We start from the raw sequence: 27,572 nt of genomic DNA, 5'->3' as shown, positions 1-27,572 counted from the left end.
CCAGGGTGAGGTCAGGGCTCTGCTGCCCTTCTAGACGGAGGGGAGGGCTGAGCCCCTCGTCCTTGGTCAGAGCGAAGCTGCCAAAGCTGGCCTCTGAGTGACACCGGAGGGTCAGGTTGTCTCCAGGGAGCACGAGCGAGCCAGGCTGGGTCGAGAGCGAGGGTTTCCTGTACATTCATAGGGGCGAGGGGCTGTGTTAAAGGGGGACCACTCTGCTCCTCTGCCTGTGATGTGGAGCCCACAGTGGGAGGGACCCGTCCTTCCCTCTTACCTGTCAACACCAGGGGAAGGGGGTCACTCTGCACTGACCAGCCGTTCCTGCTCTGATATGCACACTGATACTGCCCGGCATCACTTGAGCTTGAGGATGCAAAGTAGAACTTGGCTTTGTTTCTGGAGCCCTGTGGGGTCTTAGCCTCCCAGTATATGGAGCCCTTCTCTTTATACAGACGGTAGACATCCACCATCAGAGACCCCTGACACCAGGTGGTCACTGGGCTCTCCTGGGCAACCATGGTGCCTGGGTCAGCCTGGATGGAGGGTTTGGGGAGAACCTCTGGGAAGGAATCAAACCTGAGGAGTCAGGGCACCTTCTCCCCCAGGTTTCCCAGCTGTCATCCAGGTCCCTCCCTGACGGGCCACCAGCAGCCCCGACCCACTGTGCTCCCCAGGGACCAGTGGTGGTGGGTGGAAGCAGGAGGTCTGGGGGCTCACCTGGTTGTCCCTGGTCCCTCTGGCCCCAGCACAGCCCTGGAAGAGAGTTCCCTGTGAGCGCCCAGCCCCACCACACGTCCTGGACGCTCCAGGTCTGCTCTGCGCCCTGAGGGCTGGGGTCAGATCCGGGCCGAGGACATTCCCTTCTCCCCCAAGAAAGTCTGTCCCCACCGAGCCTCCTGTGTCCCAGGGCCTCTGTCTCTGCTTTGGACAAAATGCCACTTGAAAACAGTGAATGGTATCTTTGTTTACCCACTCATCAGCGACAGCCATGCGGATTGTTGGCCTGTTTTGTCTCCTGTGCCTACTTCGTGAACACACCCGCATAAATGTCTGAGTATCTGTTGGCGGCTTTTTGTTTTTTATTTATTTTTTATTTTTATTTTTTTACTTTATTTTACTTTACAATACTGTATTGGTTTTGCCATACATTGAAATGAATCCACCACGGGTGTACATGTGTTCCCAAACATGAACCCCCCTCCCGCCTCCCTCCCCATAACATCTCTCTGGGTCATCCCCGTGCACCAGCCCCAAGCATGCTGTATCCTGCGTCGGACATAGACTGGTGATTCGATTCTTATATGATAGTATACATGTTAGAATGCCATTCTCCCAAATCATCCCACCCTCTCCCTCTCCCTCTAAGTCCAAAAGTCCGTTATACACATCTGTGTCTTTTTTGCTGTCTTGCATACAGGGTCGTCATTGCCATCTTTCTAAATTCCATATATATGTGTTAGTATACTGTATTGGTGTTTGTTTTTTTTTTCTGGCTTACTTCACTCTGTATAATCGGCTCCAGTTTCATCCATCTCATCAGAACTGATTCAAATGAATTCTTTTTAACGGCTGAGTAATACTCCATTGTGTATATGTACCACAGCTTTCTTATCCATTCATCTGCTGATGGACATCTAGGTTGTTTCCATGTCCTGGCTATTATAAACAGTGCTGCGATGAACATTGGGGTACATGTGTCTCTTTCAATTCTGGTTTCCTTGGTGTGTATGCCCAGCAGTGGGATTGCTGGGTCATAAGGTAGTTCTATTTGTAATGTTTTAAGGAATCTCCACACTGTTCTCCAGAGTGGCTGTACTAGTTTGCATTCCCACCAACAGTGTAGGAGTGTTCCCTTTTCTCCACACCCTCTCCAGCATTTATTGCTTGCAGATTTTTGGATCGCAGCCATTCTGACTGGTGTGAAGTGGTACCTCATTGTGGTTTTGATTTGCATTTCTCTAATAATGAGTGATGTTGAGCATCTTTTCATGTGTTTGTTAGCCATCTGTATGTCTTCTTTGGAGAAATGTCTATTTAGTTCTTTGGCCCGTTTTTTGATTGGGTCATTTATTTTCTGGAATTGAGCTGCATAAGTTGCTTGTATATTTTTGAGATTAGTTGTTTGTCAGTTGCTTCATTTGCTATTATTTTCTCCCATTCAGAAGGCTGTCTTTTCACTTTGCTTATATTTTCCTTTGTTGTGCAGAAGCTTTTAATTTTAATTAGATCCCATTTGTTTATTTTTGCTTTTATTTCCAGTATTCTGGAAGGTGGATCATAGAGGATCCTGCTGTGATTTATGTCGGAGAGTGTTTTGCCTATGTTCTCCTCTAGGAGTTTTATAGTTTCTGGTCTTACATTTAGATCTTTAATCCGTTTTGAGTTTATTTTTGTGTGCGGTGTTAGAAAGTGATCTAGTTTCATCCTTTTACAAGTGGTTGACCAGTTTTCCCAGCACCACTTGTTACAGAGATTGTCTTTACTCCATTGTATATTCTTGTCTCCTTTGTCAAAGATAAGCTGTCCATATGTGTGTGGATTTATCTCTGGGCTTTCTATTTTGTTCCATTGATCTATATGTCTGTCTTTGTGCCAGTACCATACTGTCTTGATGACTGTGGCTTTGTAGTAGAGCCTGAGGTCAGGCAAGTTGATTCCTCCAGTTCCATTCTTCCTTCTCAAGATTGCTTTGGCTATTCTAGGTTTTTGTATTTCCATACAAATCTTGAAATTATTTGTTCTAGTTCTGTGAAAAATGTGGCTGGTAGCTTAATAGGGATTGCATTGAATTTGTAAATTGCTTTGGGTAGTATACTCATTTTCACTATATTGATTCTTCCAATCCATGAACATGGTATATTTCTCCATCTATTAGTGTCCTCTTTGATTTCTTTCACCAGTGTTTTATAGTTTTCTATGTATAGGTCTTTAGTTTCTTTAGGTAGATATATTCCTAAGTATTTTATTCTTTTCATTGCAATGGTGAATGGAATTGTTTCCTTAATTTCTTTTTCTACTTTCTCATTATTAGTGTATAGGGATGCAAGGGATTTCTGTGTGTTGATTTTATATCCTGCAACTTTACTATATTCATTGATTAGCTCTAGTAATTTTCTGGCAGAGTCTTTAGGGTTTTCTATGTAGAGGATCATGTCATCTGCAAACAGTGAGAGTTTTACTTCTTCTTTTCCAATTTGGATTCCTTTTATTTCTTTTTCTGCTCTGACTGCTGTGGCCAAAACTTCCAGAACTATGTTGAATAGTAGCGGTGAAAGTGGGCACCCTTGTCTTGTTCCTGACTTTAGGGGAAATGCTTTCAATTTTTCACCATTGAGGATAATGTTTGCTGTGGGTTTGTCATATATAGCTTTTATTATGTTGAGGTGTGTTCCTTCTATTGATGCTTTCTGGAGAGTTTTTATCATAAATGGATGTTGAATTTTGTCAAAGGCCTTCTCTGCATCTATTGAGATAATCATATGGTTTTTATTTTTCAATTTGTGGTGAATTACATTGATTGATTTGCGGATATTGAAGAATCCCTGCATCCCTGGGATAAAGCCCATTGGTCATGGTGTATGATCTTTTTAATGTGTTGTTGGATTCTGATTGCTAGAATTTTGTTGAGGACTTTTGCATCTATGTTCATCAGTGATATTGGCCTGTAGTTTTCTTTTTTTGTAGTATCTTTGTCAGGTTTTGGTATTAGGGTGATGGTGGCCTCATAGAATGAGTTTGGAAGTTGACCTTCCTCTGCAATTTTCTGGAAGAGTTTGAGTAGGATAGGTGTTAGCTCTTCTCGAAATTTTTGGTAGAATTCAGCTGTGAAGCCCTCTGGACCTGGGCTTTTGTTTGCTGGAAGATTTCTGATTACAGTTTCAATTTCCGTGCTTGTGATGGGTCTGTTAAGATTTTCTATTTCTTCCTGGTTCAGTTTTGGAAAATTGTACTTTTCTAGGAATTTGTCCGTTTCTTCCACATTGTCCATTTTATTGGCATATAACTGCTGATAGTAGTCTCTTATGATCCTTTGTATTTCTGTGTTGTCTGTTGTGATCTCTCCATTTTCATTTCTAATTTTATTGATTTGATTTTTCTCTCTTTGCTTCTTGATGAGTCTGGCTAATGGGTTGTCAATTTTATTTATCCTTTCAAAGAACCAGCTTTTGGCTTTGTTGATTTTTGCTATGGTCTCTTTGGTTTCTTTTGCATTTATTTCTGCCCTAATTTTTAAGATTTCTTTCCTTCTACTAACTTTGGGGTTCTCCAATTCTTCCTTTTCTAGTTGCTTTAGGTGTAGAGTTAGGTTATTTATTTGACTTTTTTCTTGTTTCTTGAGGTATGCCTGTATTGCTATGAACTTTCCTCTTAGCCCTGCTTTTATAGTGTCCCACAGGTTTTGGGTTGTTGGGTTTTCATTTTCATTAGTTTCTATGCATATTTTGATTTCTTTTTGATTTCTTCTGTGATTTGTTGGTTATTCAGAAGTGTGTTGTTCAACCTCCATCTGTTGGAATTTTTAATAGTTTTCTCCTGTAATTGAGATCTAATCTTAATGCATTATGGTCAGAAAAGATGCTTGGAATGATTTCGATTTTTTGAATTTATCAAGTTTAGATTTATGGCCCAGGATGTGATCTATCCTGGAGAAGGTTCCATGAGCACTTGAGAAAAAGGTGAAATTCATTGTTTTGGGGTGAAATGTCCTGTAGATATCAATTAGGTCTAACTGATCTAATGTATCATTTAAAGTTTGCGTTTCTTTGTTGATTTTCTGTTTAGTTGATCTGTCCATAGGTGTGAGTGGGGTATTAAAGTCTCCCACTATTATTGTGTTATTGTTGATTTCCTCTTTCATACTTGTTAGCATTTGTCTTACATATTGCAGTGCTCCTATATTGGGTGCATATATATTTATAATTGTTATATCTTCTTCTTGGATTGATCCTTTGATCATTATGTAGTGGCCTTCTTTGTCTCTTTTCACAACCTTTGTTTTAAAGTCTATTTTATCAGAAATGAGTATTGCCACTCCTGCTTTCTTTTGGTCTCTATTTGCTTGGTATATCTTTTTCCAGCCCTTCACTTTCAGTCTGTATGTGTCCCTTGTTTTGAGGTGGGTCTCTTGTAAGCAGCATATAGAGGGGTCTTGTTTTTGTATCCATTCAGCCAGCCTTTGTCTTTTGGTTGGGGCATTCAACCCATTTATGTTTAAGGTAATTATTGATAAGTATGATCCCATTACCATTTACTTTATTGTTTTGAGTTCGGGTTTATACGCCCTTTTTGTGTTTCCTGTCTAGAGAATATCCTTTAGCATTTGTTGGAGAGCTGGTTTGGTGGTGCTGAATTCTCTCAGCTTTTGCTTGTCTGTAAAGCTTTTGATTTCTCCTTCGTATTTGAATGAGATCTTTGCTGGGTACAGTAATCTGGGCTGTAGGTTATTGTCTTTCATCACTTTAAGTATGTCTTGCCATTCCCTCCTGGCCTGAAGAGTTTCTATTGAAAGATCAGCTGTTATCCTTATGGGAATCCCCTTGTGTGTTATTTGTTGTTTTTCCCTTGCTGCTTTTAATATTTGTTCTTTGTGTTTGATCTTTGTTAATTTGATTAATATGTGTCTTGGGGTGTTTCGCCTTGGGTTTATCCTATTTGGGACTCTCTGTGTTTCTTGGACTTGGGTGATTATTTCCTTCCCCATTTTAGGGAAGTTTTCAACTATTATCTCCTCAAGGATTTTTTCATGGTCTTTCTTTTTGTCTTCTTCTTCTGGGACTCCTATAATTCGAATGTTGGAGTGTTTCATATCGTCCTGGAGGCCTCTGAGATTGTCCTCATTTCTTTTAATTCGTTTTTCTTGTTTCCTCTCTGATTCATTTATTTCTACCATTCTATCTTCTATTTCACTAATCCTATCTTCTGCCTCCATTATTCTACTATTTGTTGCCTCCAGAGTGTTTCTGATCTCATTTATTGCATTATTCATTATATATTGACTCTTTTTTATTTCTTCTAGGTCCTTGTTAAACCTTTCTTGCATCTTCTCAATCCTTGTCTCTAGGCTATTTATCTGTGATTCCATTCTGATTTCAAGATTTTGGATCATTTTCACTATCAATATTCAGAATTCTTTCTCAGGTAGATTCCCTACCTCTTCCTTTTTTGTTTGGTTTGGTGGGCAACCCTCCTGTTCCTTTACCTGCTGAGTATTCCTCTGTCTCTTCATCTTGATTATATTGCTGCGTTTGGGGTGGCCTTTTTATATTCTGGTAATTTGTGGAGTTCTCTTTATTATGGAGCTTCCTCACTGTGGGTGGGGTTGTATCAGTGGCTTGTCTAGGTTTCCTGGTTAGGGAGGCTTGTGTTGGAGTTCTGGTGGGTGGAGCTGGGTTTCTTCTCTCTGGAGTGCAGTGGAGTGATCAGTAATGGGTTATGAGACGTCAAAGGTTTTGGAGTAACTTTGAGCTGCCTGTATATTGACGCTCAGGAGTGTGTTCCTGTGTTTCTGGAGAATTTGTGTGGTATGTCTTGTTCTGGGACTTGTTGGCCCTTGGGTGGAGCTTGGTTTCAGTGTAGGTATGGAAGCACTTGATGAGCTCCTATTGCTTAATGTTCCCTGAATTCAGGAGTTCTCTGATGTTCTCAGGCTTTGGATTTAAGCCTCCTGCTTCTGGTTTTCAGTTTTATTTTTACAGTAGCCTCTAGACTTCTCCATATATACAGCACCGATGATAAAACATCTAGGTTAAAGATGAAAAGTTTCTCCACATTGAGGGACACCCAGAGAGGTTCACTGAGTTACAAGGAGAAGAGAAGAGGGAGGGGGTATTTAGAGGTGACTGGATTGAGATGCGGTGAGATCAAAAGAGGAGAGAACAAGCTAGCCAGTAGTCACTTCCTTATGTGCGCTCCATAGTCTGGGCCGCTCAGAGGTATTTACGGAGTTATATGGGGAAGAGGAGAGGGAGGAAGTAGACAGAGGTGACCAGGAGGATAAGAGAGAAGAATGAGAAGGAGAGAGACAAATCCTGCCAGTAACCAGTTCCTTAGGTGTTCTCCACTGTCTGGAACACACAGAGATTCACAGAGTTGGATAGAGAAGAGATGGGGGAGAAAAGAGACAGAGGCCACCTGGTGGAGAAAAAGGAGAGTCCAAAGGAGGAGAGAGTGGTCAAGCCTGTAATCTCGCTGTCAGGTAAAATTGGGTAGTGAAGTTTGGGTTTTTGAATGTACAAAATTGACAACAAAAACCGAAGAGCAAAGATTACAAATCTAGAGAAGAGGTTGGATTTTCAAAAATACAATATTAAAGAAAAGAAGCAGAAGGAAAAAGGAAAAAAGAAAAAAAGCCACAAGAATTATTAAAACAAACAAACAAACAAACAAAAACACAAACACCAATAACCACCCAAAGACTATATATGGTGTTTGCCTTAAAAAAAAAAAAGTCTTTTTTTTGAATAGTAATAATAGGTTGTAGAAATAAAAATTAGAGCAGAAATAGAAGACTTAACTATTAAAAAAAAGTCAGAAAAAAGAAAAAAAAAAGGAAAAAAAGGAATGATTGTAAAAATAGTAAAGATATAACTGGCCCTTCTCTGATGTTGTGGGCAGTGTGGGGTCACTTCCAAGGCGGTTCCCTCTGTTTAACTTCTTCTTTATGCTGGTTTTTTAGGCTCACTAGTTCAGTCACGCTGTGGGGAGGGGGGGATGCTGCAAACAAATAGCGCTGTCGTGTGCACACAGTGTCTCAGCCCTGCTGGACCTGTCCCTTCTCTCGGCGTACAAACCGCTCCGGCTCTACGATGCTCAGCCGGGAACCATCTGAGGCCGGCCCTAGGCTGCATGCACTTCCCCGGTCTAAGCTGCTCAGGTTTGGCGCTCAGGTAGCCCTCAGAGGCACAGATTCGGTTGGGACTGCGTTTTGTGCCCTTCCCAGGTCCGAGTAGCTCAGGAGTTTGGCGAGCGCGATAGCTGCGACTTGTCGCCTTTTCTGCCTCTGCTGCTCAGTTTTCTGGGTGGACCACTGGCGCCCCTTGTGAGGCAGATGGTGACTGTCCAGCACCCCCAGAAGTCTTAGCAAAGAAGCCTGCTTGCAGTTTGGTAAGTGAAGTCTCTCCGGGTCTGCAATTGCCCCTTTCCAGCCCTTACGGCTCTGGCTGCCTGTCCCCGGCAGGGGATGGTCTGCAGCCGGCCTTTTCCGTTCCGTCCTTTGTTCTGTGCTCGATCCTGGAGGTGTCTTATGTTTGAGCTTTTCGCGTGGTAGCTATCCCACAGTCTGGTTTGCTAGCCCAAGTTAGATCGTTCTGGTTGCGTGTGGGGTGTTCCTGCCCGATTCTTACAAAGCACTGCAGCCCGCGCCTCCCGCGTGTCCCTGCCCTGCCCCCACTTCCCAGTGGTGGATGCAGGCGTCTGTGCTGCTTTTCCGCTGGGGGAGTTACTGTTGGGCTTGTAATCTCTTGGTTTTAATTATTTCTTTATTTTTCCCTTCCTGTTATGTTGCCCTCTGTGTTTCCAAGGCTCGCCACAGACTTGGCAGGGAGAGTGTTTCCTGGTGTTTGGAAACCTCTCTTCTTAAAATTCCCTTCCCGGGACGGGCTTCCCTTCCCGGGACGGAGCTCCCGCCCCACCTCCTTTGTCTCCTTTTTCGTCTTTTATATTTTTTCTACCTGTTTTTGAAGACAATGGTCTGCTTTTCTGGTTGCCTGATGTCCTCTGCCAGCCTACAGAAGTTGTTTTGAGGAGTTTTCTCAGTGTTGAAATGTTCTTTTGAGGAATTTGTGAGGGAGAAAGTGGTCTTCACGTCCTATTCCTCCGCCCTCTAGGACCGCCCCTGGCTTTTTGTGTTTTAATTGTGGTAGGAGCGCTTAACAGAGGGTCTGCTCTCTGTGCCGCCTGGCGCACAGCACGGTGTGGCCAGCCACAGGCCAGCACTCCGTGCTGCAGCCGGTCTCCAGAGCCTCCTCATCTTGCAGAACCGAAACTGCACCACGAAGTGGGCCTTCTAGGTCAAACGCTAATTCCGGTTTGCTCTTCCAGGAACTGCCGACTCGCTTTGCAGAGTGGTGGAGCCATTTCCCATGCTCACCCACAATGTCACGGCTTTAGGTTTCTCCACCGCCTCATCACCAGCTGTTAATTTCTCAAATCATGGTCTATCTCATTGGGCTCAAACGGCATCTCATCGTGGTTTAACTTTCATTTCCCTAATGACAGATGTTCTAAACATCCTTTCATGTGCTAGCCATCCACTTGTATATCTTCTCTGTAGAAATATCTATTTAAGCCTTTGACTGTTTTAAAAATATTGGGTCGTTTCTTGTTATTGAGTTAAAGATATTCCTCATGTATCAGGATATTATACTCTGACTAGACGATGTGCTAATATTTTTTTCAAATTTTGTTAGCTGTCTTTTATACTCTGGAGAGTGTTTTTGAGGTACCACCAGGTTAAACTTTGGTGGAATTAATCTTTTTTTTTTTCTTTTCTTCTGGCCCTTTTCCTGTCATAGCAAAGAATCTATTGTCAAGTCACCAGATGAAGATTTACTTTCTGTTTTCTCTTAGAGGATTCTAGCCGTCACATGGATCCATTCTGAGCTGATCTTTTTGTGTGGCGTGTATCACATCGATCTCCGTTCTGCAGGCGGATATCCCGGTTTCCCAGCTCCGTTTGTCTCAGAGAATGTCCCCTCCCCCTTGAGTCGTCTTGACGCTGTCAGAAACCCCCAGGTCGTCTGTGTGTCAGCTTCCATTTTACCCCCGAGTACAGAAGCAGAGAGCAGCAGAGGGCTCCGGGCCCCTGCCCTGTCCATACCACCTCCAGAGGCCCTTCCCGGTGCCTGAACTCGCTGCCCACCTGCAGGAACCGGGGCAGCTGTCCTGTCTGGGGGTCTCAGGGCGCCTGCTGCTGCCGGAGCTCAGAGCGTCCCTCCTTCCCCCGCCCCGAGCAGTGCTCGGCACATGAGGCCGCACACCTGGGATGCTTGCGCAGAGAGATCCTCTGATCAAGAGGCCCCGGGCTTCCTCCTCTCCACATGCAAGTTCTCCCAGGGAGGGGAGACTCGTGCTGGGCCAGTTATTTCAGGGCCTGTCAGCGGAGCTCTCTTTCTGCTGGGGCCTTTCCAGTTGCCCGATGACAGCACCAAGACTTGGGGTCACTGGGCCTGGTTCTTCAGGCCCAGATCTCCAGAAGTTTCCATCTGGGAATGGAAGCCCGGCAAACCTGACCCCAGAGCCTGACTCCCCTGCGCGCGGCGGCCGGCCTTGGGTAGAGAGCCAGGGGTTGAGATGGACGTCCGACCATGCCGGTGGGCGTGAGGGTCCTGCCAGCTCCTCAGCGCTGGGTAGGTGCCTCCTCTCGGCGCTGGGTAGGTCTGAGCTGGGAGCTGCGCGGCGGAGCAGGCAGGTTCCTGGAGTCAGACACGTCAGTGGTTTAGACCGTTGCCCGAATCCCCTGTGTTTTAGGTAAATTCCTGCATGAGCCTGGGAGCACCCTCACAAAAGAGACGCCCCAACCTAGTAGTTTCGGTGGTGGAGTGCGTGGAGTGCGTGGAGTGCGTGGAGTGCGTGGAGTGCGTGGAGTGCGTGGTGTGCGTGGTGTGCGTGGTGTGCGTGGTGTGCGTGGTGTGCGTGGTGTGCGTGGTGTGCGTGGTGTGCGTGGTGTGCGTGGTGTGCGTGGTGTGCGTGCGGCCCCCACGTGGGCGGGGCCCCAGGAGGCACCCCGGAAGTGCTGGCGGCACCGCGGTGTGCGCCCGGCTGCCCACTGCTCCCTGCAGAGCCGCTCGTGGGCGGGGCGCTGTGCGATCAGACAGGCTTCCACCTGGCTTTAACGCTCTCCGGTTACCGGCTTGACATGTGAACGTGGGGCCCTGCATTCTCGATTTTCACTGTTCCCCTAGATTATGTAGCTGATTCCGCCTCTACAGCTGCGCTTTTGTATTTGATCGGCTCATTCTAGTTCGTCCCTGCGAGGACCTGGGCACAGGAACTCCAGAGGAGAGGGACGCCCTTCCCTCCAGGAGCGTTCTCCTCCACCCACTCCCCTCACTGGGGACCAGATAGAGTCCAGGCTTCCTGATATAGTTTCGTCTGGAACCAAACATTCTGTGACCCCACCCTACTGCCCGGAGGGTTGAACCCTTCAGGTCCACAGTGGCGGCCTCCAGCCAGATTGAGATTCTTGATTTTTATGTTCAGAAACTGACATGGACCCCATTTAAATTCTGCACCGCATGTCATCCGGTGGTAGAGTGTGTGTCTGAGGCCCCGTCTCCCCCTGGTCAGTGGCTCATTGTCTGGCTGGACTCAGTGATGCCGATTGGGCAGCTGAGGTCATGGTGTGTGGAAACAGGCTGAGAGTGTGTGGAGTGTTTGCCGTGACTGGTGGATGGCCACTTTGCTGTGAATCGGCCCCTACGCAGGGGTTGGCCTTCCCCAGCCTGCTTCAGCCCCGCCTCACTCAGGGATGAGAAGCTAGGGAGGGAGATGGAGCAAAGGGATGCTCCCCAGTAAGGAGCCGCAGACAGGAGTCAGGACCCAAGGGTCAGGAGGGACAGGACCCCATTCCAGCAGCCCCTGAGCTTCCCTCTGACAGCGCCCCGCAACCATGGTGTATGAAGACCAGGAGGTCACATGGGAGCTTTCCTTTCTCTAGTTGTCAGTTCAGTTCAGTCGGTCAGTCGTGTCCGACTCTGTGACCCCATGGACTGCAGCACACCAGGCCTCCCTGTCCATCACCAACTCCCAGAGTTTACTCAAACTCATTTCCATTGGATCAGTGATGCCATCCAACCATCTCATCCTCTGTTGTCCCCTTCTCCTCCCGCCTTCAATCTTTCCCAGCATTAGGGTCTTTTCCAATGAGTCAGCTCTTCACATCAGGTGGCCAAAGTATTGGAGTTTCAGCTTCAGCATCAGTCCTTGCAATGAATATTCAGGACTGATGTCCTTTAGGATGGAGTGGTTGGATCTCCTTGTGGTCCCAGGGACTCTCAAGAGTCTTCTCCAACAGCACCATTTAAAAGCATCATTCTTTGGCCCTCAGCTTTCTATATAGTCCAACTCTCACACTGATACATGACTACTGGGAAAACCATAGCCTTGACTAGAAGGACCTTTTTTGGCAAAGTAATGTCTCTGCTTTCCAATATGCTGTCTAGGTTGGTCATAACTTTTCTTCCAAGGGTCGTCTTTTAATTTCATGGCTGTAGTCACCATCTACAATGATTTTGGAGCCCCCAAAACAAAGTCTGTCACTGTTCCCACTGTTTCCCCATCTATTTGCCATGAAGTGATTGGACCGGATGCCACTATCTTAGTTTTCTGAATGTTGAGTTTTAAGCCAACGTTTTCACTGTCCTGTTTCACTTTCAAGAGGCTCTTTAGTTCTTCACTCTCTGCCATAAGGATGGTGCCATCTGCATATCTGAGGTGATAGATATTTCTCCCGGCTGTCCTGATTCCAGCTTGTTCTTCATCCAGCCCATCTTCCTCTAGTCCTAAGATTCCGCAAAGTTCTTCCTCCCCAAGTAACACGTGCGTCTCCTTGTGACCTGGATGCAGTGGAATACACCACACACACACAGTGTTTCTTCCCTGTTTCGCTATCGTGCTTGAAAACTGGTCTGTATTACTGTAGTAGTTGAACTTGGTGACTGTCTGTCATTTAAAACTCCACCGCAGGGCGGGTCGGAGCTCCTTGGTGGCTGTGCCGGTGAGCTGAGGGCGTTGCGGTCCGGGCGGGGCGGGGCGGTGCGGTGCGGGGCGAGGCGCGCGGCTGCCGGGAGGGGCTGAGCCTCCCCGAGCCGGCCTATGTCTCCGCGCCTCACGCAGCCTGAGCCGTCGGGCTCCGCAAGGGCGAGCGCGAGTGCCTGGTCAAGTGGCGCGACGGGGCCCCCAGACCCAACGGCTTGGGCGCCAAGGAAGACACCCCGACCCGAGCCTGCCTCGGCTTTCCAGAAGAGGACCCCGAGGGGCAGGTGAAGGCGGGAAGGGCGGCCAGCGCCCTGGGGCAGGCCGGGGACGCGCACGGGGATATCCTCCTGTAGGCGGCGCTCCAGGCTCAGGAACCCGGCGCCCCCTCCAGTCCAAAGCCTCGCTTTCCTCCCCGTCCTCCTCGTCCTCGCCGTCCTCCGAGTCCTCAGAAGGAGAGGATGAGCCGACTTAGACGCCCGAGGGCCCCGGGCTGGCGACTCACCCGGTGCCTCAGAGGCCGCCCGGCTCCTGGCAGGCAAGCCGAAACTGAAGCATCCCATCCCGAAGAAGCGGGCCGCAAGCCCTTGGCCCCGGAGATGAAGTCGGCCTGGAGGCTCACGAGCCGGTCAGGGTGCCGACGACGTCCAAAGGGACCTGGGGGCGCCGGGCGGCCAGCTGCCCCATCCCTGCAGGCAAGAGAGACCATGTCCACGGCCGCACACCCCCGGCAGGAGGGCCGCCCAACCTCGGGAGAAGCTGGGGAGACAGCGCGGAGAAGAGCAGCTCCGTCTGGGGCCCTGCCTGGGGCCCTGCCTGGGGCCCTGCCCGGTGCCCGCAGGGCCTCTCCGAGTCTGTCCAGACCAGGGGGTCTGGGGGCCCACCCGCGGCCTCACGGAGCGGTCTTGGTCACCGGCGTCACTGCCAGCCTGCTCACGGTCCCGTGAGGGAGTCTCCGGCCGCCCTGGGCTTCAGCCTGAGGTGTTTCTGACAGCGCCTGGGCGCCGGGCTCCCCGGCCCTTCTTGGCCTGTGGCTCTGCTCTGATACGGGGGCTGGCATCCCAGACTCTCCAGGGGCCGGTGGCCTCCCTCACGGGCAGGCTTGGGGGGAACCCGCCCAGACCTGGCCCTACCTGTGACTTCAGCAGGTCCCACGGTGACGCCCTGCTGCCTGGCCCAGCCCTGGTTCCTGCCACTGACCATTCACGCTGCTGCGCATTCGCCTCAGGCAGTCTGGGTGGCCCGGGGCTCAGCGAAATGTTCCCCGAGAGCATCCTGTGTTTCTCAAGCCCCACCGTGTTCGCTGTTTGAACCGCCTCCGGGGTCTATGATGACTGCGGTGGTCAGCTTGCCTCCCAGTGTCCCTTGGGCAGGGGTGTTAGAGCAGGGGGCTTCTCCAGGTCAGCTTGACTGCCCAGCAGCCGGAAGAGAAGGGGTACTTAAGGCTGGGGGGAGGCAAGGCCTGGGGGCTGCTCCAGGGAGGGCTCTGCTCGGTGTGTGGAAGCGGGCAGGGGAGCGGGAATGGGCCATGCTGGTGAGAGGTCCCCCTCAGAGCATCGCCTGAGCCCGCAAGGGTGGCACTGTTCCCCGTCCTGGCCCGGCCCCACCTCCTGACAGTTGAGGGCTTCACGCAGAGGACGGGGTGGCAGTCAGACTCAGGAGCCCTGGCGAGTGGGTGTGGGGGCCATCTCACCCTGATTCGGGTCAGAGCTGCAGTCCCCAGGTGATGACCCCGAATGCACCTGGGGGGTGGAGCGTCCCGGAACTGTTCCGCCTGAAGCTCCTGAGTCTGGGGGACAGGCGGGCGGGGAGGGTGTCCTTCCACTGCTGTCCTTTCTGCCCGCCTCTGCATGGACTGCCTTAGTCCTAATGGTGGTCTCGCAAACTGCCCCAGACGCCCGGGCAGTGGGCGGTTGCTGGAAGGAGGTCTCCTGTGCGGAACTCCGCCCGGGGCGCAGTGCTTCTGCAGTCCTCCCGTCCTCCCCTGCAGTCCTCCCGTCCTCCCCTGCAGTCCTCCCGTCCTCCCCTGCAGTCCCCCCACCTCTGGGCCCCAGGTGCTCTCTCCCAGCCGAGAGGCTGTATCCGTGTACCACCTGGGAAGTGGGCCAGGTTGGAGTGGTCCAGCTGGCGGAGCGCCCTCAGAAAGGCCGGTGCTGCCAGCCCGACACACGGCTGAGTCCCAGGGCTCTGCCGGCCGTTCAGACCAGCCACAGAGTCCCCGATGCTGACTTGGGGCCGAGAGGAGCCTGGGTAGTGGGTCACTGGTCTTCGATGCCGAGAAGTGGGAGTACAGGATCATGGTGGGCTCCGGTTTCTGAGGGTGGGCCCGCCGGAACTCCGGTCCCCTCCGTCTCTCAGCCTCCAGGCCAAACAGGAAAAGATGGTGTGCGTAGCCAAGGCGATTTCAGCAGCATGCCTTTGGGGACAGATGCACCCCCAGGACCTGGCTGAGGGGCGTCCACCTGCAGCTTCCAGCTCTTGCAGGTGGTGGCCGTGCTGGCTGCAGCAGGAATGGGATCCCCCACCCCGGCAGACTCGAGGGCCAGAAGGTGGGCAGGGGAGGGGAGAACGTGCCCTCCAGTGTCCCAGCAGGAGAGGCAGGGAGGCCAGCGCACCACGCCCCATCCTGTCCCCCGACGGCCCCGCTGTGGCCACAGGGGCTCCCCTGCGCTGCCTCGCCCCCGCAGTGGTGAGCTCCAAGTCCTGCTGCCCGGCCGGCGCCGTCCCCTCCCGGCCCTCAGGGCACCCCTGCCTCGGGCTCACGACGGCCCTGCTGCCAGGGCTCCAGACCCAGCTACGAGAGCCCCAGAGTCTGACTCTGTGCACACCTCACTCCAGCCACTGCCTTCTTGCGTTGTTGCGTGTTTTCCGTGGTGCTTCTGGTGCCAAGTGGCTTGTGTGTAAAAGCGTGTGTGTGTGGGCGTGCATGCACGTGCGCAGGTGTGCCCACCTGCGGGAAGAGCTGGACGGATGCGCAGAGCTGGTCATCATGTTTCCCGAGAGGTGGAAGGGGCGCTTGCCTGTTTGTTGCTGTGTGTGGCTAGGCGCTGCTCATCCATCTGCCCGGGGTCCTTGTCCGGCAGCGTTTCCTTCCTGAGCCGCATCACAGCACATATTGAGTTGGGCTTTCAACCCTGTTCTGTTTTTCGGTTTGCTTTTGTAATGGATGGGAAGAAGTGGCCAGTCTGTCTTTTTCTTCAGAAGATTATACATATATATATCTATATATCTATATATCTATATATATCTATATATATATATATCCCAGATGGCACAAGGGGAAAGAATCTGCCTGTCAGGACCCATAGGAGACACGGGTTCAGTCCCTGAGTCAGGAAGATCCCCTGGAGGAGGAAATGGCAACCCGCCCCAGTATTCTTGCCTGGGAAATCCCACGAACAGAGGAGCCTGGTGGGCTGCAGTCCATGGGGTCGCAAGAGTGATACACAAGCTTACACGAACATATATGCATATGTGTATATGTGTATATATGTGTGTGTGTATAATATATATGTATGTGTGTGTATGTGTGTATGTGTGTATGTGTATGTATGCATGTATGAATGTGTGTATTTCTGTGTGTGCATATATGTGTATGTGTGTATATGCATGTGTGTGCATAGATATGTGTGTATGTATATATGTATGTGTATATGTATATATGTGTGTATGTGTGGGTATGTGTATGTGTGTGTATGAATGTGTGTATTTCTCTGTGTGTATATATGTATGCATGTGTGTATATGTATGTGTGTATATGTGTGTATAGATATGTGTGTATGTATATATGTATGTATATATGTGTGTACATGTTTGCTACATGTATGTGTGTCTGTGTGTATATGTGTGTATGTATGTGTGCATATAGATACATGTGTGTATATATGTATGTGTGTATGTGTGTGTATGTATGTGTATGTGTATATATGAATATGTGTATTTGTGTGTGTATATATGTATGTGTGTATGTATATATGTGTGTATATGTGTGTGTATATATGTGTGTATGTGTGTATAGATATCTGTGTGTGTATAAATGTGTGTATATGGGTGTTATGTGTGTACAGATATGTGTGTATGTATATATATGTATGTGTGTATGTGATATGTGTGTATATATGTATGTGTATGTGTGTCTCTCTGTGTGTTTATTCATATGTGTGTATGTGTGTATATATGCGTGTTATGTGTGTATAGATATGTGTATGTATATATGTGTATGTGTGTGTATATAGATATGTGTGTATGTATATATGTGTGTATGTGTGTGCATGATATGTGTATGTGTGTGTTATATGTATGTGTCTATATGTGTGTATGTGTGTATAGATATGTGTGTATGTGTGTGTTTGTGTGTTATATGTATGTATATATGTGTTTTATATGTATGTGTGTATGTATATATGTCTCTGTGTATGTGTGTTATATGTATGTGTATGTTTATATGTATGTGTGCACATGTATATATATGTGTATATATGTATGTGTGTATATATGTTGTGTGTGTATATATGTGTTATATGTATGTGTATATATGTATGTGTGTGTACATGCATATATGTGTGTGTATATGTATGTGTATATGTATGTGTATGTGTGTGTTTATATGTGTGTGTATGTGTGTATGTATATATGTCTGTGTGTATGTGTGTTATATGTATGTGTATGTATATATGTATGTGTGTGTACATGTATATATGTGTGTGTATATGTATGTGTATGTGTGTGTTTATATATATGTGTGTGTGTACATGTATATATACGGCACTAAAGAGGGTCCTTGTTTCTGGTTGCACTCAAATTCTGATCTGAGTAAGAGGGCGCTGGGCTTCGAGGTTTCATTAGAGGAACCTTCGGGGGAGGACCAGAGCTTGGGGCTGGCTTGGTTTGTGTTTACACTAAAAAAGAAAAGCCGAATCACTCGTGTGTGCCCCTTCTAGCCCCTCTCAAATACGGCTGTCTGTCTGCTCCGTTGAGAGAGGGAACAGAGGTGGACATGCTGTCACCCTGGGAAGCCTGAGTTCCTTGCTGACCCAGCGCAGCGACCCGGCGCCTGTCAACGTTCAGACCAGCGGGTCGGGGAAGGGCCCCCCACAGCCCCGGGAAACCGTGGTGGTTTGGGGGAAGGTGAAGGAGGAAGGGAGGGGCATGCCTGGCAGACCAGAGGTTTCCAAGCGCAGCACCTGATTCGCAGTTTCCCAGCAGTTTTGGAAAGCTAACACTAGCAACAGGTTGCAGATCTTTCTAGACTGGTGTTAATTTATTTTGCAAGGGAGAATCACTAGCCAATGGTTTCCGAGGAGTTTTGTCTTAACTTTTTGTTAACTCTTAGCATGTCACTACAGTCTTCTCTTAACTCAGAAAAAGCCCCATCGCATGTATACGCCAAAGCATTCCTGTTTGAGAGTTGTTTTCTGAGACCTGTCTGATATGAGCGGCCCTCTGTCCTTGCTCTCCCGTGTGTGTACCGGTAGTTATGCACAATTTCCCCCTCGGTTACATAACTCTGGGTGGGGGCTGTGTGTCTCTCCCTGTTAGCTGACGGTTGTTATTTCCTCCCCAAATTACTGAGGCGATTTGCACTCCAAGCTGTAAGGTATTGGAGCCAAAGTGCTCCGAGTTTTCTCCCCCAATTGGTGCTTGCACTGTTTTCTCTTTCCCTCTCGTCTGAATGGACTAAGGTTTCGGCATCTGAATTCGTGGAAAGTGGGGCTTGAAACTGACATGGAAATGATCTAACTGTGCTGTGTAACGCAAAGGACACATCTGTGCACCTGGGGCCATCGGTGGGGGCTGGCTGGACCAGACTCTCTCCTGTGGGAAAGCCAGCCTGCTCCTTCCTTCCCACCCGGCCTTCGGTGCGTTCACCCAGGCTCCTTGAGGTTGGCCACGGAGAGCGTTTGCACCAAAGGAGACATACAGTTCGCACACCTGGGCTCTTTATAAAACGTTGTATTCCTTAGCTGTTTACCAGCACGGCACCTGGCTGTCACTTCAAACGTCAGGGCGTCCCCTCGCAGTGATGGTGTCTGCAGAGACGACACCGGGTGTCATCTGATGAGGAGAGCAGGGCGTGAGGGGTCTGGGGGGCTCAGGGAAGAGTTCTGGGTCCACCTGTTCCCAATGGGGCCCACTTTCACCCATTTATTCAGTTTCTTACATGACAATCTGTTTTCTATAAACAAGTGTTTATTTGAGTATTTGGTTTTGGCTGTGCTGGGTCTTCACTGCTGCTGCCCCGGGCTTTTCTCTGGTTGTGAAGTGTGGCGGTTACTCTCCAGTGGCAGCCCAGGGCTTCCCCTCCTGCGGAGTCCACGGGCACGCGGGCTCAGAGGTTGGGGGCACACAGGGTTAGCTGGGATCATCCGGAACCAGAGCTGAGACCCGAGCTCCTGCGCTGGCAGGCGGAGTTTTAACCTCTGGAGCCCTGGAGGAGTCTCCCTCAGTCTGTTTCTGAGCGAAGGGATGGAGGTCTTTGCGCACACCAGAGGCAGCTGGCATTAACAATGAAGCTCAGTCTCCCATGAGTGGACAGAGCCTGCGGGCGTGCAGGGCGAGGACCCGCCCCTGGCACTGGGATGCGCCTTGAGCCGGAGGGGTGAGCGGAGACAGGAGTCGGCGCATCCTCCCCGGGGCGGGGAGGTAGGGGGCCCCCATGAGCCAAGCCTCCAGCGCCCCCTCTACTCCCCCCACCGGGGGCAATCTCCCCTGGGGTCAAAGGCTCTTCCAGAAGCTTCCGGGCCGGAAGCTCGCGTCCTGGGCTCCACGTTGTGGGCGGTGCGGGGTCCCGGTGCTCAGCTCCGGGCCTTGTCTCGGGCTCCTCCGTGGTCATGCCGAGCCTGGCAGAGCAGGATCCCGAGGAGCAGCAGGACCGAGGCCGCGAGGCCCATCCGGATGAGATTCTGCACCGTGTAGTCTGGGGTGAGGGAGCACAGGTCAGCCCGGCCCTGTCACCCGGAACCGGGATGTGCACCCCAGGGCCCCCGCCTCCTGGGAGATGACTGGCCCCGAGCCCAGCCCCTGACAGCTGTCCTCGTTCCCACTCGCGGGTCTGACCGTGGTGATGGGGGAGGGTGTCAGTGGGGCCTGAGGGTCCTGAAGGGAGGCCGTGGGTGGGCCGTGTCCTCCTCGGGAGCTTCCCAGGGCCTCTCTTTCTTACTGTCTCAGACGTTCCTGCTCAAGACCCTGAGCTACTGGAGCTCAGACAGCACAGGGTGGGCCCGCCCCAGCCACCACCCCCGCCCCTGCCCCCGCCCCTGAGCGGTGGCCTGCGGGGTCCCGCGGACCCACCACCGCCCCCCACAGGCACTTGCTCAGCCCTCTGCATCTGCCGGCTTGACTCTGCCTGGGGCAGGGGGCGATCCCTGCAGCCTCTGGGGGCAGGATGGGGTGGGGCGGGCCTGCTCCTCCGCAGACTGACCCCCATCCAGCAGCCTCAGGCCCCTGCAGCCTGTGGTTCCCGCGCCATCTCTGCCTGACTCCCTGCCGGCCCTTGACGATCTGAGGGGCCTTGTCCTCCCAGAGAATCTCAAAGTGCCCTGGGGTGGGCTGTCTCCCCTGAGCACAGAGCCTCGAGTCTCCCCAGGTTCGGATCCGGGTCTGTGGCTGGGAGAATGGGTCCTGGGAATGAGCCCAGGAGGGGGTGCTGGGCCGACCTGGGGTCCCCACCTCACTCCTCTCTGCCCTGCAGCCCTGTGGCCTCCCCTAGACCCTCCCACTGCCCACCTGCCCCTCCAGGAACCCAGTGCAGGAGGAAGGGGCCCTCCCTCAGTGCCCCCTCCTCCACAACCACTCGGTGCTCCTGGGGCACAGAGCCCCGAGCTGCTGAGTCAGAAGGACAGACTGGGCCTCACCTGAGACCACGAGCGCCAGGGGCTCACTGGGCTGGGACAGCAGGTAGGGGTCTGTGCTGAGTGAGCGGTAGCACCTGTAGGTGCCCCCGTGGGCTGAGGTCACAGGGCTCAAGGAGAACTCGGCCTGGTACTGCCCGTCTTGGTCCTGGGAGCGCAGACGCAGGGGGCGATGGGCTGCCTCCTCCTTGGACAGAAGGAAAGTGTCCGTCCTGTTTCCTGACTGACACAGCAGGGTCACATTCTCCCCCGGGGCCACCGAGGGGCCCGGCTGCACCGAGAGGGAGGGGCTGTCTCTGAGCCGTCCTGCAGAGGGCAAGGGGGTGCGGGCACCGGGCGGGTTCTGAGCGAGACTCCGCGGGCCTCTCTGGCCCCTCAGCGCTGTCTCTGTTTCTCCGAGTCTCTCCCCTCCCCAACCCCGTCTCTCTGCCCCTCCCCTGGTCCCAGCATCACCCCTGGGGCTCCCCGGTGGGGCCTGTGCAGAGTCTGGTCCCCGATTGACCTGCTGGCCCCTCACCTGCCACCAGCAGCTCCAGGGGCTCGCTGGGCTCTGACCAGTTAACTCCGATGAAGTGGGAGCAGTGGTACCTCCCTGCCTGCTGCTCTGTGACGCGCTTGATGAAGAAGCTGGCCCTGTCCCAGGGCTCCACTGGGGGCTGTGCATTCCAGGGGGCTAAGGTGCCCTCTTTGTTCAGACTGAAGCTGTTGGCATTCGGGGGCCCTTGACACCAGATGGTCACGGGGCTCCCCCGGGTGACCACAGAGCCCGGCTCAGCCCAGATGGTGGGTTTGCGGAGGGTCCCTGGAAGGAAATCAGAGGCGGGCTCACCAGGCGTCCTGCCCTCAGGCCCCAGCTCACAGCCCAGATTTCCCAGAGCCCCCTCCGTGAACCCCAGCTGCCCTCCCTCCCCCATGGCCTGGGGGTGACCCTTGTCGCCAGGAGAGGAGGGAGCTGGGCCCTGGGACAGACTCACCGGCCTGCACCTGGGTCCTCAGGCCCACAATCAGCCCTGGAAGAGAGCGCCCTGTGAGAGGTGTGCCCTCAGCCCTGAGCAGCGCCTCTCCTCCCTGGGAGCCTCGGGGCCCTGGGGTCCCCTGATGGAGCAGGCTGGCTGGGGGGTCCCTCCAGACCAGGGCTCCCCTGCCCCTCCCATCTCACCGAGGCAGAGCAGGGCGGGGAGCACGGGGGCCATGGCGTCTCCTCCCTGCGGTCCAGGCTGTGGGGATGGAGGAGACCTGGGTGCCCTCCGCACAGACAGACCACAGGGTGTTGGCAGTCTGAGGCGGGTTTTTCTCATCAAGGGCGTCACATCAGTGTCCCCACAGAAAGGAGAACTATCCCCCCCAGGAAGCCTGGCATTTGTCTCCATGGCAGAGCAGGAAGCCAGCCCCGTGACTTCCTGAGACACCCCTTCCAGATGAGGAAGGCCAGGCTGCTTCTCTCTGCGAGCCTCGCCTCGCCTCGGGGTCTGCTTCCTCCTCCGCCCGCCCATCAGCAGGTCCCCGTGGGGTCCTCACCGTGGCTGGGGTTATGAGGCCCTGGAGATGCTTCGGGGAGGGCTCAGATCCCCAGAGACAGATGCTGTTTTTAAATTGGAGGAGTGTGGTGCTGATTTCTGCCTTACATCAGCATGGATCGGCCGTATGTGTCACAGGCCCTCCCGCCCCATCCCTCCCCTCTAGGTTGTGCAGAGCCCTGTGTGAGCTCCCCGAGTCACAGGGCACATTCCCCCGCGGTCTGTTTTACACGAGCTGCTGTGCGCCTTTCCATGCTACTCTCTCTGTTCGTCCCTCCCTCTCCTCCCCTCTGTGTCCCCAAAGCTGCTCTTTATGAGGGACACACGGTCAGCGTCTCCCTGGGCTCAGTGGTGTCCGCGTGGCCGAGAGCCCAGAGGAGATGCTCGGGGAATAAGGAGGGAAACTGGCTCCTCCCCTGCCCTGGAGTGTGGGTTTCCCCCATCACACTCCCCTTCAGGGCCCTGTCTTCTCGTATCGCTGTCCTCTGCCCTCCTGGGAAGTAGCCCCTGGGTCCTTCCTGTCTCCTCGGGGCTCCACGATCCTTGGGCAGGGCTTTCTTCTTCATTCTGTGCTTTTTGTCTGACACTTCTATGGCAGTAAGCTGAGTTAGATCTCTGAGTTATCTGGAGAAATTGATATTTACTTGTTGAGTTGCTAAGTTGTGTCTGACTCTTTGCGACCCCACGGACTGCACCACTCCAGGCCTCCCTGCCCTTCACTATCTCCCAGAGTTTACTCAAACTCATGTTCATTGAGTCGGCGATGCCATCCAACCATCTCATCCTCTGCCGTCCCCTTCTCCTCCCGCCTTCAATCTTTCCCAGCATCAGGGTGTTTTCCAGTGAGTCCTCTTCACATCAGGTGACCAAAATATTGGAGCTTCACCTTCAGCATCAGTGCTTCCAGTGAATATTCAGGGTTGATTTCCTTTAGGATGGGCTGGTTGGATCTCCTTGCAGTCCAAGAGACTCTCAAGAGTCTTCTCCAACACCACAGTTCAAAAAAAACCAGTTCTTTGATATTCAGCTTTCTTTACGGTCCAGCTCTCACATCCATACATGACTACTGGAAAAACCATAGCCTTGACTAGACGGACCTTTGTTGGCTGAGAGATGCCTCTGCTTTTGAATATGCTGTCTAGATTTGTCATAGCTTTTCTTTCAGAGACCAACCATCATTTAATTTCGTGGCTGCAGTCACTGTTTCTGCGGTGACACTTTTTTAGATGTGTGTTGATCACCCACTGCTTGTGTGAACTGAGCAATCAGGTTACAATCGGACTCCCCCCAGCCCAAATTTTTAAAAGTTCTTTTCCATTAGGTTGATTTGGGGGCCTGAGATACGAGTCTTCCTCTCTTGAAATAGCCTTGTCAGATACTCATGGTATTCACGGCAGCCTGTGGACGTGTGTGGCAATGTGTTTACTCTAGGATAATGGCTGTAAGTCCAGAGTATGGCCAATATTTTATAATAACTTTAGCTATAGTCCATAACATTTTGAGTATAATCTTAAACATTTTGGATCACTAGATTGTATACCTGAAACGACTTTAATATTGCACATCAGCGACACCTCGATAGGAAGAAAGAAGGACTTCCCTGGTGGTCCGATGGCTAAGGATCTGCTTTGCGAGGCAGGGGGCACGGGTTCGATCCCTGGCTGGGGAGCTAAGACCCCACGCGCCATGGAGCACTCAGGCCCACGTGCTGCGACTGCTGAGGCCACAGACAGCAGCTGGAGCGGTGGCGCCTGCAGCGCAAGATCCGCGTACTGCAGCGCAGGGCAGTGAGACACAGCCACACGTAAACACGTGCATGTGTGAGTCAGCCCACTGCCCCAGCCAATCAGTGTCTCCAGACGCTGCCATTACACGGGAAAGGAAAGGGCTGAGAGCAACGTTCGGGTGTTTGGGAGTGATGAGCCCTGAAGCATAGTAGGCCTTTGCGAGACGTCTGCGAGTTGTCCGTGTGCTGCCGAGCTGCCTGCTGGGGGGACTGGGCAGGCGGCTCATGGGCTGCTGATTAAATACGGCTGGCTCTCAGGAAGGAGGCGGGGTAGGAAGTGCCGGGGTCCAGCTCCGGTGGATCCAGGGTGATTCGAAGGTGGGGGGACGGAGTTGGCGTCTTTGGAAAAATACATATTTAATCACAGGTATAGAGAGATTAGAAATGGATAGTGTAGTAGGAAGATTAGTGGAGAAAAGGAGGCTGAATAACTTGGATTATGTGGAATAGCATCCATGCTCCAGATGGGAATTCAGCCAGAAAAACCGGGAGCAAGAGAGAAGCGACATGGGGGAATCAGTCTTTCCGGAAACTGATCCAATTTTTTTATTTTTGGGTTTGCTTATATACCTTTTGTTACACATAGGGATGAATACAGAGTCACGTGGGGGTCAGCAGTCCTGACCTTTGTCAAAATCAGGTGCTTCACATAAATGTATTAAAAAAAAGGTCTTAGGGATATTACATCATCTTCTGGCCATGAGTGAGACCTGCTTACATTTTATGATCCTTTCTTTCTGATAACCAGAAAAAACTTATTTCTTCCAAGGGTGTTTTTTCTTAAACCAGGCACCACCCTCCAAATAAAGTTACATTCCTATAGGGTGAGGGTGTAGTGAGTTACAATCAAGAAAGGAATTTATTCAATCCGAGGTTAACATGATTAGTCTTAAAGGTTAATACTTATTTCTCCTATATGCTTAAAGGTTAATACTTATTTCTTCCTATATGCTAGTTATATTCATTATAAGGGTAGGGAACATGGAGATTTAGCAGCAAACATCAGCCCAACAAATGAAAATCCTTTCACCAATGCTCCCCTTAAGATCTATTTAGTCTTAAGATATGATAAAGCTACATTTTTACACAGCAAGGACACAGTGATTTATAACAAAGTACAGTGATCTATTACAAAAGAGAAAATGCATTAACTCAAAAAGTCTAGTATTGCTAACATCAAAAACTACCATATTTCCTTTGCTATATTCCAAATACATTGATTAATATATTCCCAGGTACCTAAGGATATAGAGGCCTGGCGGCGATCATTGACTCAACAAGAAGAAAAAGTCCTATCCTAATTAAGACTCTCAAAATACTCCAAAACTCTCTGTGCTGTTTATGGTTGAGAGGTAGTAAACAATCATGTGGCAGGAGTATGGATAATCCTGTCACACAAGCTAGTCTGTCAGCAGAGAGGTTTGACCTGAGACATCCTTGTCCCACCCAGAGCAGGGAATTAGTAGCAATTATTGACACAACAAATGAAAAACCCTTCACCAAATAATTCCTAACCAACACACTATACTAATAATTTTAACTCCCCAAAATAATTTGCCTTTAGTAAGTCTAAAACATCTCGTGCCTCTCAGGTTGGGAGGCTGTAAGCAATCACACGTGGCCGGACAAACCTATACAGGCGGGCTAGATAACCTTCAGAGGAGTCCGTAAGCTGAAACACTCTTGTCACGCCCAGGAATTTTTATTGCTTTGGAGCTGCACGTTTACTCCTTCTCCGAGAGAAACGGTTATGGGGGAGAGCCCCCCGTAAAGTCAGAGGTGTAGGTGAGAGCATAAAACAGACTCTGGTTTTGGGGTTAGATGCTCGGGAACAGAGGGTTTCCTGAGGCTTGATCACGCCTTTGCGTATGCCAAGCCTCCTTCCTCATGACCTTTGCCATGGGCGGAATTCCTCACGCTGGCCCCCAGCAAGGAAGTACTTGTGAATGATGAGCGTACAGAGGGTGCAGCTGTACCCTGGGGTCTGACAACCTAAAATACAGGCTGGTCTCACGTGTTGACGCAATGGCTGGGGTGCGCTTCCTGTGAGAGGAGGTGCCCAGTGCCTACAGGTACCCCCCAAGGCACACTGTTGGGTGGTTCCACCGCATCTGAGTCCGCAGGGCCGGAGGGAAGAGGAAATGGAGTGAAGGGGAGACAGAGGATCCCAGGCTAGTCTACAGTCTACAGCGGTTTCTGTGTGAATAAGAATGGGCAAGCATCTCAGACCCCGGGACTCCCTCATGCAGCGCACACAGCATGCAGCCATCCCTGGCAGCAGTTCCATCTGAGACGTGGGCACACCACCAATTCAAAGGAACCACGGTAGGAGGACCAGGAAGGCGGGGCCCACTTGGCATCAGGAGGGCCCCCCTGAGGAGCGGCATCCCAGCAGCCCGGGGTGTCCTATGTCAAGAGGAGGGCTGAGGTTAGGTGCTGCTGGGAGTTGAGTGACAGGAGGGGAAGTTCCCCTCCCTTCCCCCTCCCTCCCCTGGCTTTAGTTGCTAAGACTCAGGGCTTCCGCTTCAGGGGGCAGCAGTGTTGACCCCTGGCCGGGGACCTCAGAGCCCACATGCCGAACCAAGCAAGACCGTGTGGGGCCCCCATGGCGAGCCGGGACTCACTGGGCTGCCCAGCTGTTTGCCCTCCTCAGACAGCGAATTGTGCACGGCTGCGTCTGGGGAGTGATAAACTCCATCTCATGCTGAGATTCCTGAAACCATGCAGCCCTGCACACTCTTCTCGTCTTACCTGGGGAGACCGGGTCCAGCACGGGGCAGGGCTGTGTCTGGGATCACAGAGAAGCCCAGACCCTCCCCAGCCAGTCCTCCTGCCAGGACCCAGGACCGCATCCTCTCCAGTTACACTTGTTCACCTCCTGGGCAGAGGCAGGGGAGCGGGTAAGGCTTGGGGAGAAATGGCCTTTCTCTGGGGGCTCTCATCTTAGCTTCAGAGTCCGAATAGAGCACCTGCCTGCATAATGTTAGAAATTGGCTTCCACAATATCCCAGACCCAGCGCTCAGGCTGCGCTAAGATCTCAGAGGATCTCAGCGCTGACAAGGTCATAGTCGCCCCCAGCTCTGCCCACGTGGGCTTCAAGGTAAACAGAAGCAACCTGCAGGACACGTAACCTGCACAGAGGTTAAAAAAAAATGCATTAATGCTCCCCCCCGAACATTTTCAAAACCTTACTCTCTTATTAAATCTCTTCATTCGAAGTGATCTTATTGTTTTACAGGGAAACTTACAAGAATTGCCTTTTTTCCCACATCATCTTGACCTACATTCCCAGTTGAGTATCATTTTACCCAATTGAGATAGAGATAGACACAAAAACAGATGTACAGAGAGAGAGCTGTCGGAAGAGAATGACGGGCAGGGAGGGACGCGGCGGGAGAGTGAGTCTGCTACATACGTGTAGACACACGGAAACATGTAGACACGCAGATGCTTTCTGATATAAAACACGTATGTGCTCAGTTGCTTGGCTGTGTCCAGCTCTTGTCGACCCCATGGACTGTAGCCCACCAGGCTCTTCAGTCTGTGGGAATTCTCCAGGCAAGAATACTGGAGAGGGTTGCCATTTCCTAGGGGCTCTTCCCAACCCTAGGCTTCCCTCATAGCTCAGTCGGTAAGGAATCTGCCTGCAGGGCCGGAGACCCGGGTTTGATTCCTGGGTCAGGAAGATCCCCTGGAGAAGGAAATTGCAACCCACTCTAGTATTCTTG

At 51.2% G+C, this 27,572-nt stretch overlaps 1 protein-coding gene across 1 annotated transcript; it reads right to left on the bottom strand.

The window, feature by feature from the left end:
* Window positions 1-18,865: 18,865 nt before the first annotated feature.
* LOC100192427 (Fc gamma 2 receptor) lies at window positions 18,866-21,859 on the bottom strand. Its single transcript, NM_001139448.1, is given in 5 exon segments — window positions 18,866-19,606; window positions 20,544-20,846; window positions 21,058-21,342; window positions 21,515-21,550; window positions 21,700-21,859. Coding segments are annotated over 5 exon segments (780 nt in total). The 5' UTR covers window positions 21,734-21,859; the 3' UTR covers window positions 18,866-19,484.
* Between the last annotated feature and the right edge of the window lie 5,713 nt (window positions 21,860-27,572).

This window comes from Ovis aries, chromosome 14 (assembly GCF_016772045.2).
Source record: "Ovis aries strain OAR_USU_Benz2616 breed Rambouillet chromosome 14, ARS-UI_Ramb_v3.0, whole genome shotgun sequence".
Classification (NCBI taxonomy): domain Eukaryota; kingdom Metazoa; phylum Chordata; class Mammalia; order Artiodactyla; family Bovidae; genus Ovis; species Ovis aries.
The sequence above is the reverse complement of the archived record's forward strand: the minus strand, read 5'-3'. Positions and strand labels throughout refer to the sequence as shown.